The sequence below is a fragment of the Cynara cardunculus genome (assembly GCF_001531365.2).
Source record: "Cynara cardunculus var. scolymus isolate 2C chromosome LG 15, CcrdV1, whole genome shotgun sequence".
NCBI lineage: Eukaryota > Viridiplantae > Streptophyta > Magnoliopsida > Asterales > Asteraceae > Cynara > Cynara cardunculus.
Window position 1 is genome coordinate 12,697,663 of NC_037542.1, and position 11,331 is coordinate 12,708,993.

General features: G+C 34.9%; 2 protein-coding genes and 1 pseudogene across 2 annotated transcripts; all 3 read left to right on the forward strand.

The window, feature by feature from the left end:
• Window positions 1-2,460: 2,460 nt before the first annotated feature.
• On the forward strand, window positions 2,461-4,291 carry LOC112527692 (40S ribosomal protein S27-2). Its single transcript, XM_025138459.1, has 5 exons — window positions 2,461-2,521; window positions 3,420-3,474; window positions 3,597-3,698; window positions 3,812-3,840; window positions 3,956-4,291. The coding sequence occupies exons 2-5, from the start codon at window positions 3,472-3,474 to the stop codon at window positions 4,080-4,082; spliced, it is 261 nt and encodes an 86-aa protein (XP_024994227.1). The 5' UTR covers window positions 2,461-2,521; window positions 3,420-3,471; the 3' UTR covers window positions 4,083-4,291.
• Window positions 4,292-7,103: 2,812 nt separating this feature from the next.
• LOC112527121 (cell division control protein 45 homolog) lies at window positions 7,104-8,951 on the forward strand. Its single transcript, XM_025137550.1, has one exon. It carries the CDS (start codon window positions 7,104-7,106, stop codon window positions 8,895-8,897), a length of 1,794 nt encoding a protein of 597 aa, XP_024993318.1. The 3' UTR covers window positions 8,898-8,951.
• A 200-nt stretch (window positions 8,952-9,151) lies between these two features.
• The window catches only part of LOC112528549, a 2,822-nt pseudogene continuing 642 nt past the window's right edge, over window positions 9,152-11,331 (forward strand).

The window sequence follows — 11,331 nt, forward strand, 5'->3', positions numbered from 1 at the left end:
GCTCTTACCCGGTAATATTTTTGGTGCTTACCGTATTCTTTCTATGATGTAATGTGATTTGGTAAGCGTTTACTCGGATAAACATTTGGTAAACGGCCCCTTAATAAAACACCTCGATGATAACTAAATTTTACATTATGTTAGAGTTAACTACATTTTTGGTCCAATGGTTGTTACCCACTATCAACTCTCATCTGTATTTTGAACTAACTACAGTTTTGATCACTGTAGTTGTCATTTTATTTCATTTTTGGTCCCTCAAACTAATTACAGTTAAATAGGTTCGTTGACTCAAAAGGTATTTTCGTCTTTTTAGTGTTTTTACGTTTTAAAATAAAAAAAAATAATACATTCACCTTCAAAGAACAAAAACATATATCATCAAGTACACAAAAATCATTAACTATCAATAATATAAACCAGACCTTTGTTCTATTCATTCAAATATTTTTGTGACCAAAAAAATTTCAAAACGCTAAACTTAGAAACATAAATCTAAATAATACAGGAACAAAACCCTTAATTGAAAACCCATATTCAAGGTTCTGTTAGGGTTAGGGTTCGAGATGAAGGAGATGATGCATCATAGTGTACAAATGAAATTAGGTCGTCCTTGTTTACCATGTTTTTTGTTTCTGAAGATTCACAGTCGAAAACCCAACACTATGCATCACGTTTTTGACACCGTACATCACCATTTGATGGTTGTTACGACTTACGACATAGGTTTCGCCTCTTTGCATCATGTTTTCAGATATGAAAGAGATAACACTTGGGGGGGGGGGGTAGCCGACGGTGGGTGGTAAGTAGGGGTGAACACGGGTTGGGTTGGGCGGTTTATGACATTTTTACAACCCAACCCAATTATGGCGGTTTGAAAATTCTCAACCCAACCCAACCAATTCAAAAGTATAACCCAACCCAAACCTTGCGGGTTGGGTTGACGAGTTACTAAAATTCATAAAATTGGCAAATGAAATATGATAAATAATACTAAAAATATACCCCACAAAGTCATTAGTTATTACAATCATCCAAAAAATATATCTAAATCCTCAAGTCTTGGAATCAAATTTCAAAAGTTTAATACATGCAACAGACTTCCCATTTCCATATGTCAAAGTATGTGTCATTGGGAAGATGGTCATAATTCTTCTTGAACATTGAGAGCTGCAGAAAGCCAGAAACATAACTTTTAGTTTATGGAACATGTCATCCTTTCAACCCCTATAAGTAACACAAAAACAGGTCCTAAATCTTGATTACAAATATCACCTTATGATTATTAGCTTTCTAATCTTATTAAATTTATGGACAATTTAATAATTCATGGTATTTCAAAACCGTAAGGGGCTAACTGGCTAAGGCCGTAAGGGACGGACGACGGAAGGTTTGTCGTGGAATGAAGGTATCTTTGAAAATTGAAATTGTGAATTGTGAATTCGTGATGAAGAATAAACTTAGAAATACGTAACTTGAAGCAGAGACGTAGGTACTAGGGTTAGTGTTTCTAATTTCTATTTCTGTTGGGTTAAGACTTAAGAGGTTAAGAGCTTAAAGGGCTAAGGCCTTAAGATTTATTGGGCTAAGGGCTTAAGATCTTAAGGGTTATAAGCAATCCAAATTCCCAAACACCTCCTTAATTTTTGTAAATATCATATATATATATATATATACACACACACACACACATAATTTTATTAAAAAAAATGGTTTGGGTTGGGTTAAGTTATGCTAACCCAATTTCAACCTTCCTGATAAGTGGTTTGGCGGTTTAGCGGTTTGACATGTTGGATTTAATTGGGTTGTTAGCGGGTTGGGTTGGACGGGTTTCGCGGGTTGACGGTTTTTTGTTCACCCCTAGTGGTAAGGGATGATGTGATGGTGGTCGGTGGCTATGAAAGGAAGAGGTGGTGGCTAGTGTGATGACGTTAAAGATGAAGTCAATCAAACTCTTGGTCTCGGCCAGTCATCTTCATCTTCTTTAGCTAAAGATCTTCAACCTAAGTTTTGTTTGGATTTTTGGTTTGATTTGGCCGCGTGTTGTTTTATTCTTAATATTAGGTTTAGTTGAAAATGTAAAAAGACCAAAAAACAAAAATACTCCCTGAGTTAACGAACCTATTTAACAAAAGTTAGTCTGAAGGACCAAAAGTGAAACAAAAATGGCAACCACAGTGACCAAAACGATAATTAGTTCTAAAAAAAGACGAAAGTTAATAGTGAGTAACAAATACAGGGACCAAAAGTGTAATTTACTCTGATGTTTATATCCATAAAATATAATCGGTTTTTATCAATTAATTAATATAATTAATTTCACCAAAAATAAATAGATATTTCAAAACTAAAGTCAGTCACTCAGTGTTTCAGTCCAGTGGCAAACCCAGCCCAAGCCCAAATCCAATAAAAGCCCAGAAGCCCATTAAAATTAGGGATTTAGGGTTCTGGTCGTTTCTCAACCTCCGTCTTCTCAAATCTCAAGTGTGAGCATTGAGCAGCCAACACTCTGACGGTCGAGGTTCGTTTCCCTGTTCTAATTCGCTCATTTTTTTCATTTGATTTATGAACTGCAATATTCTACCTGTTTTTACGCCATTGTTGGGTTTTGGGTTTATGTTTATACGCCATTACTGGTTTTAGAGTCAATGTTATTATGAATCGTAACAATCGATTGTAATTGTTTGTTTGTTTCAATAACCGCCCCATTCCTCAAACAAATCTTCGTTTTTTGGTGCTTCTAAGGAGGCATATTAACCCGATGAGGACATTCTATTATGCACTGCCATTCTATTATATACATCATGTTATTATGCACTGCCATTCTATTCCTGTTCTGTTGACATCCCAATGAGGACATGAGGGATGTTTATTTGATCATTTTTGCGAATTCATAGTGAAATTTACAGAATTGGTTCTTTTTGAAGTTTCTCTGAGTGTTCATCGATTTAAGATTGGCTGGGTTATGCATGTGTATATATATATATATATATATATTGATCTCTTATACCAGTTTGTGAGGTCTCAGTTGGTAACAACTGTTCACTTTTAAATGTGCATAAATGTAAAAGGTTAAAAATATATAGATATCTAAGTTAACCCAGGTGCTCATACCCAGCGTCTGTTCTAGAAATCATTAGCTTATGAATAAATGTATAATATCATGTAAAGTTGTAATTTGTAAACATATGCAACTTTGATGCTATGTTATTTTGCCAAGACTACTTTTCTATATGACCAATTTCATTGTCTCACTTTTCGTAGTTCAATTTAATGTTGCTATGCATTTGGACTTGATTTATGTTGTGTGTATGACATTGTTTGTGCATAAGTGGCTTGGTTTGCGTTTTTGGCTCTAAATCACACGCACACCCCATAATGAACACCGTCTCTAATTCTTCGGTGGTTTTAATGTGCAGCTGCATCTTTCAACTTCCAAGACCATAATCAGTTGATATATTTTGAAACAAGATGGTGAGTCTTTCATTGTTTGATTGTATCAATTATTACAATACGTATGTGTATGCTACTTTTTTGATAAATGTGGAATATGTTATACTGTTTGTTTGATGATACAATTGATTCATTCCGAATAGGTTTTGCCAAACGATGTTGATTTGCTTAACCCACCAGCTGAGTTGGAGAAGAGGAAGCACAAGCTAAAACGTCTTGTTCAGTCTCCAAACTCTTTCTTCATGGTACCCATTTCATCCCTTTTACTATGTTCTACTGTTTTCTGTTTTCATGTTACATTTTGATATCTTGACGAGTTTTTGTTTATTTTCACGTCCAACAAAACACATTGGTGCAGGATGTTAAGTGCCAAGGTTGTTTCAACATGTGAGTATTCGTATAAATTTTCTTTTTCGTTCAGTGTTTTGTGTTTCACCTTGTTTCCTTTTTCTTTGCTGTTCTATTTCAGTTTTCTAATCTTTTGTTATATTTATGATAACAGAACAACTGTATTTAGCCACTCTCAAACTGTGGTGGTATGTGGAAACTGCCAGACTGTGTTGTGCCAGCCGACGGGTGGCCGTGCCAGGCTCACCGAAGGATGCTCCTTCCGGAGGAAGGGCGACTGATCATCGGTGCTTCCTTTATTATGGTGTCTTCCTTAATCAGAAGTTGTTTTGGTTACAAATTACAACTTGAGTCGTTTATGGTAGCTTTTTATTGTTCCTTGTTAACGGGGACACAAACTTGTTAGTGTGATAACGTTGAATTCGTCCTTGTAATGACTCAAGTTTTGGATTTTTGATATTATCTATGGATGCATGATTTGTTTCTACACAAATTGTGTGTTGGCTGCTTCTTCAACCATGCTTGGGGATTTCATTGCATTTGTAACCCTTTTGGTGAACTACTTCAAGCTTTTGCCTTATGGCTGCCCCCAGTCCCCACTCTTATGTTTACAAGAAACAACAGTCTTATCGTTGTTTGTGGTTTTATGAGAAAATTGTGTGCAAGTCTTGATTTTATGCATAAAACACAATTGCTTTTATGAACTTTTAGGGGGTGTTTAGGATTGTTTATAAAAACAATTTATTGACTTATTTCAATGTGCTATTAGTGATAAACATTTTCGAGTGATTGGATAAACAACTTGTATCGGTGCCAAACTGATAATAAGAAGTTTTTAAAAAAGTTAAACCTTTCTGACTTATAATAAGTTGATAAGTGATTTTATAGAGAAATATAAGTTGTTTCAAATAAGCAATCCCAAACACCCCCTTAATCTTATGTGGTGTGTGATTCGAAGGAATCTAATTAAATCCAAAGAAATTATACATAAATCCAATTCCGCATATGATTGAATTTCAATTCCTTTTTATCCAATCTTATGAGAAACTTTTATGTCTATATTTAACGTAATCTATCACCCTACCATGACGGTTATGTCTTTGTGTTTAATCTATATAATATTTGTAAATTAAGCAATAATATATGGAAATATCGTGAAAGAACTTTTAGACAATCTATCACTATTTTATTATAATTATGAAGTTGTATTTAGCATACTAAACAAACAATATCTAGTTCTTTATTGAAGTGGATTCACATGTTGGGCTATATAAATCCGGAATTACAGGACTACAAACATAAGTAAATACTGGGTCCCACAAATTTGGGGTCTCTGTTCAAAAACCAATATATGATATGCTAATAGTTAGAGGTGTTCATCTAAACCGTTAAAAGCAGAAACCACTCATATCATACTGCACTGTAAAACACGATTTAAACCTTCCTCAATACAATTTGCATTTTTATCAAACTGCACCATGCAGTGTAGTTTGCTGGTTTTAGTTATCAAATTACGGTTCAAATTTTATCACACCATATATTTATATCAGTATCAAATATTCATTAAAAAAACATGCGATGATAAAATAAAACTTACATAAAATTGACAAACTTTTAAGATTAAATTATGAAGTTTTAAAATTTAATATCATCATAAAAAGGTAAAATGTGTATAAACATAACAAAATATGCTTTAATTTTTATTTACGAATTTTTGATTAACCTGAATATCCAACCCGCTATACGAACCGCTTAATCCCAGGGCAACCACCTACTTTACAGATAGCTCGAAGTCAACGCATTTGAACATCCGTGGCCACAAGGGGAATTTTAATCCTCCTTGGATTTGAACTTGAAATCTCCTGGTACTTTTGATCTTTGGAGTCAAGCTCAAAACAATCAGACACCACCCTTGTGGTTTATTTGCGAATTTTTGCTTAATTAATATAACAAACAATCGATTGTCGTATTTATTTTACAAATTTTATTTAACAACCGATTTTAATCCACGTCACACCAATTATTTTCATGAAACATTGTTCCACATGATTCAGATAATGATATAACTCTTAACAATTTTTGTATTTATAAAAATATATCAAGTATTAATTAAAATAGACTGGAAAATAGAAGTGTTTTCGTTTTAAAGAACAAATTGCATGTAAAAGTAATGTATCTTGATTTGATTCTTATTTTGAAAAACAAATTTTCAAAATTTTCATTTTGATACCTAAGATGTAAGGTTTTAAACATTTAAGTACTTGAGTAACCGGTTGAAGACTAATTTTTTATTTAAAAAACTCATGTCACTAACCACATTAACAAATAATACCGAGTTGGATACCACATCGGCATGATAATTGGTTAGTGATTCAACCGGTTACCCGGGTACTTAAATGTTTAAGACTTCACATTAGCTACCAAAATGAAAGTTTTGAAAGTACGTTACCTAAAATAGGAATCAAATTAAAGTACGTTACTTTTGCATGCAATTTGCCCTTTTTAAAATTTCTAAAATAACATAACTAAGGTTGATGCTTTTGGATCTTAAAAAATAGAGTAAATTGCATGAAAAAATAACTTATTTTAACTTGATTCCTATTTTGGATAACATACTTTCAAAACTTTCATTTGGATATATAAGATGTAAAGTTTTAAACATTTAAGTACTCGGGTAACTGGTTGAAGCATTAATTCGTTATCATGCTGATGTGGTTAGTGATGTGCTATCAAACTCAATATTATTTGCCAACGTGGTTAATAACATAAATTTTTTTAATCTAAAATTAGTCTTATCCGGTTAACCAGATACTTAAATGTTTAAAACTTTATATATATTAGATATCAAAATGAAAGTTTTGAATACATCTAAAAAATAGAAATTCAGTTAAATTACGTTTATTTTTTATATAATTTAACGTAAAAATAAATGTATATATAAATAAATAAAAAAGGTGAAACCCGAAGTCCACAAATCTGAAATTTCAGCGCCAAACCAAAAATTTCAAACGAAAACAATGGAATGCTCAATTCAAAGCAAAAGCTCGCATATTTCTCTCACCATTTCCCTATTTCAATCTGTTAAGGGGTTTTCGGATCATCGATTCATCTCAATCACAAAATCCAGGTACCAATTTTCACACCTCAATCGTCTATTATTCTGTGAAATTACTGAATCCGAATCTCTCAGATTGGAAACCCCTAATTTTTGTTCAAGGTCCTGATCTACCAGTTTTAGTTATTTCATGAACTAGCTAGCACACCAAAAGATCTCATCTTTGTTCTTGAAATTTTGAGAAATTATGGTCCGAGAGCAGAGTATTGAATCTTTTTATAGTAAATTGCGTGAATCTGCTTTGGCTTCAGCTTCTAATACCCCTCTGCTCATATTCCCATCTACTTCCGATGTCGATTCTCTCTGTGCTTTGAAAATTATCGGCCATGTTTTAGAATCTGATTCGGTTAGATACGCATGTTACCCCGTTTCTAGTTTTAATGAGATTCATAAGTATGCTGGACCTAGTTTATCTTCTGCATCTGACGACCCAATTACTATACTTTTGATAAATTGGGGCTGCCATAGGGATCTCAGGAAGATTCTAGAAATAGGACCTGTGGCCCGTGTTTTTGTGGTGGACAGTCACCGCCCAATTCATCTCCATAATCTTAATCATCAAAATGATAGGGTAGTTGTTCTTTACACTGGGGATGATGAGAATCAAGCCGATCTATCTTTCGATTTTGATGTTTCGGCATTGGCGGCCGCAAGTGATTTAAACAGCGATGATGAGGTGGAAGAGGATGAGTCCGATAGTGAAGATGAGAATGAAAGTGATGGTGATGAGGATGGAAATGGGAGTCGGAAAAAGAGGCGGCTTTCTGAGGATGGTGAGACCAACCCGTTGAAGCTTTTCAGGAAGCTTAAGAAAGAGTATTATCATATGGGTACTTTCCATGGGAAGCCATCGGGTTGTTTGATGTACGAATTGTCTCATTACTTGAGGAAGAACACTAACGACTTGCTATGGTTGGCGTGTGTGGCTTTGACCGATCAGTTTGTTCATGAGAGATTAACAAACGAAAGGTACCAAGCTGGGGTAATGGAGCTCGAACAGCACATTAATAGTTCAGGGAATTTAGATGCTGTTACTTCTGTAACTCTCAAAGATGGAACCAAAGTTTGTGCACCTGATGCTTCAAGAATCGCATACGAAGATGAACCCAGGCTCATGCTATTACAAGAATGGAATCTCTTTGATTCGATGTTGTGTTCTTCGTACATGGCAACAAAGTTGAAGACTTGGAGTGATAATGGCACTAAGAAGCTCATGTTGCTTTTAGCTCAAATGGGGTTTGCATTAGAGGAATCTAAACAGAAGTTCCGCTACATGAGTGTTGAGATTAAGCGGAAAATGAAAGATATGTTTGAGCACTTTCTACCAGATTACGGACTGAATGACTTCTATTATCGAGGTTTCTTGTTGTTGCATGGTTATAGTTCAAAAATTTCAGCTGCAGATGTGGTTTATGGAGTTACTGCATTATTAGAGTCTTCTATTGATTCAAATTCAAATAGTTCATGTGCTTCCAAGCAGTTTGGGGAGGCATACGATGCTTTATCATTGAGGAAGCTTGAAAAGCTGGAAACGGGTATGAAACATGCCATCAAGATCCAACGGGCAATTCTTAGGCAAGGAAGCACTGCCATAACCAGAAAGGGTTGTATAAGGAGTGGAAGCAAATTCAGGTGGGTAAAGCTTGAAGATTCAGCCGATGCAAAGCTACTGGGATACCCACAAGCTTTAACTAAGTTTGGCTATTTCTTGATGGACGCTTTGAGGGAAAAGGGGGCGAAAATGAAGCCTTTGATATGTGTTTGCTATACTCAAGGGAGGGAGAAGGTCTTGATTGTTGGTGTTTGTGGTAAACCGAGGCTTGGAGCAGTTCAAGGAAATGCATTTGGGATTGCATTCAGAACCACGGCTGAGGAGACTGGAGCCGAGTTCTTCCATGAGCTGTTTGAGTCATCATGGATTGTTTTGGATGCCGTTGCTGTAAATTCATTCATGATCAGACTAACTGAGAAGCTACTATGAACAACCATATCCAAGAGTCAGTTTAATCAATCTTTCTACTTATGTTTGTTTTACTTAATACTTGTTTCTTAGTTTATGTATCATTTGATCTTAGAATCTGCATATTCTCAAATAAACAAAAACTTACCAATGTGTAAAATGAAGGCAATCATTGTTTAGTTTTGTACACTTGGCTTCTCTAATTGCTATATTCATCCCAGTAGAAGGGTTAAAGAGTAGTACCAAGGGCCTGTGATGATTTGAACTTTGCCTAAATGGGTGGGGTTCACGTGAGGTGAGACTAGGCTGTTTTCATGAGACCACAAAATTGCACTGGAACTTCATAGCAAAACACTGTGAAGGTACAAAAAGTACCGAACCTTCAAAGACTCGAGAACATAATCAACACATAAACTATGTAAATAATGCATATGTAATAATTTTCTCATTCTCACCTAGAAAAAGCTATTGTCTTTATGAATGTTGTTTATAGAAATAATATTCATGGATATTAGGCCATTTTCGACACCGATGTACCTTGACTAAAGAAATGTTCAACAACGCTTATGTGCAACTTAGAAACGTTATCGATTTACAAGGTTCATTTTTTTTTTACAATTACAAAAAAAAAAAAACAATCAATTTTGATAAATATAATGATTTTAGTAATAAGTTTTGAGTTTATTAAGGGGTTGTTTACTAAGAGCTTATTTGATAAAAGCTTATTCGGTTATTTACTTTACCGGATGAACGTGATAAGGACCAAGAATCTTATCTGGTAACACTAATGGCAAGGGCCAATGAGTCTTATCCGGTAAATTTGGGTGACTATTCTTACCGAATAAATTGTTGCATAGGATGCTGTTTTGATGGACTAAAATCTTATTCGGTAAGATAAGTGATAGTGTTATATTTTTTCTATAACTAGTTACCGGGTAAGCCTTTGGGTTTATGTCCCTTTTAAGTAAATTAAAAATAAACAAGATCATGTAGTAATTAGCAAATCATTTATTGTCCTGTAAATTCAGTGATTATTATTAAACACATCGCTACTTTTATTTATTTATTTATAAATAAGTGGTTGTTTGATAGTTGCTGAATGATTTGGTGCAAAATTATTAAGTGATCATAATTATTAAGAGAGTCTCATGATATCGTGCAAAATAAAATATAACTGTTTGGTAATTGTTTACAATAAAATTAGGGTGCTCAATGATTAAGGAGACCCATGATACAAAATCATTTAAAGAGTTCTAAAACCATTAAGACTAAGACTTTTTTTTGTTAAACAAGATTCACTTTTTAACGATTCAGATGTTGCCTCTTAGTGGAATTATTAAGAGGTAAATAAACAACCTGTTATATAATTTAATCCATAAAAAATAAAAATCATATCTTTTAGTTGGATTTTTGTTTAAAATATAATTATCGAAAGCTTGAATTGAAGATGGTGCAAACGGACATCAGAATCAAACGATGAGGAAACACCACTACAACTTGTTATCGTTACCACGCAAGCATCACTGCAACCGCCGATCCATTCAACAAACCCACGCCCATTTGGTACCGCCGTCGCCATAAACCAAAAACCACCACCCATAGGCCATCACTCTCTGGACCACCATCCTCCGCCATTACTCACTTGGGAATTCCCTGGAAGAAGCTTTTTTGCTCTATAAGCACCCCCTCTGCCCCACCACGCTATTTTACGGTGATAGTTTCACATATGCTTTCTTGATCAAATCTTGTGCTAACTCACAGCTAACCATCTCTGGTTCGCAGCTCCATTGCGTCACCTTCAAATTTGGCTTCGAGAGTCATGTTTACGTGCAAACTGCTTTGGTTAATATGTATGTTGTCTGTGGGTGTTTACATGAATGTCGGAAAGCGTTCGATGAAATGCCCGAGAGAAATTTAGTCACCTGGAATGTTTTGGTGACGGGGTTGGCGAAACAGGGTGAAATTGCTTTAGCACAGTTTTCCTTTGATGCGATGCCAATTAAGAATGTTGTTTCTTGGAGCGGTATGATTGATGGGTAGACACGAACGAATCAACCCAAGGAAGCCCTCTCGTTGTTTAGACGCATGGTTGCATTAACCAATAGTACCAAGCCAACCGAGATAACCATTTTAGCAGTTTACCCCGCGATTTGGAATCTTGGGTCTTTGGAATTATGCCAATCCGTCCACGCTTATGGAGAAATGTAACGCCCCAACCCACACATTGCATGTAATACATATTTCATACSAAAAAAATACATATTCATATACATTCGGGTCCACTAGTACAAGAAATCTACTATGACCAAACACAAGGTCCAAAAATTCAAAATACAATCTTGTACTAATCATCAGAGCTATGCATCAAAAACAAATCTTCAACCAAAATGCACGAAAGAAAAGCACTAAATCTTTTTCTTTCCTTTACCTTCCACACTTCCTGCAATACACATTT

Excerpts from the sequence above, each read along its gene's own strand:
- LOC112527692 (XM_025138459.1), top strand. Across the intron at positions 3,699-3,811 it reads CTCCAAACTCTTTCTTCATG|GATGTTAAGTGCCAAGGTTG; the intron begins GTACCCATTTCA and ends ACATTGGTGCAG. Across the intron at positions 3,841-3,955 it reads TGCCAAGGTTGTTTCAACAT|AACAACTGTATTTAGCCACT; the intron begins GTGAGTATTCGT and ends TTATGATAACAG.
- LOC112527121 (XM_025137550.1), top strand. The coding sequence starts at position 7,104 with ATGGTCCGAGAGCAGAGTATTGAATCTTTTTATAGTAAATTGCGTGAA.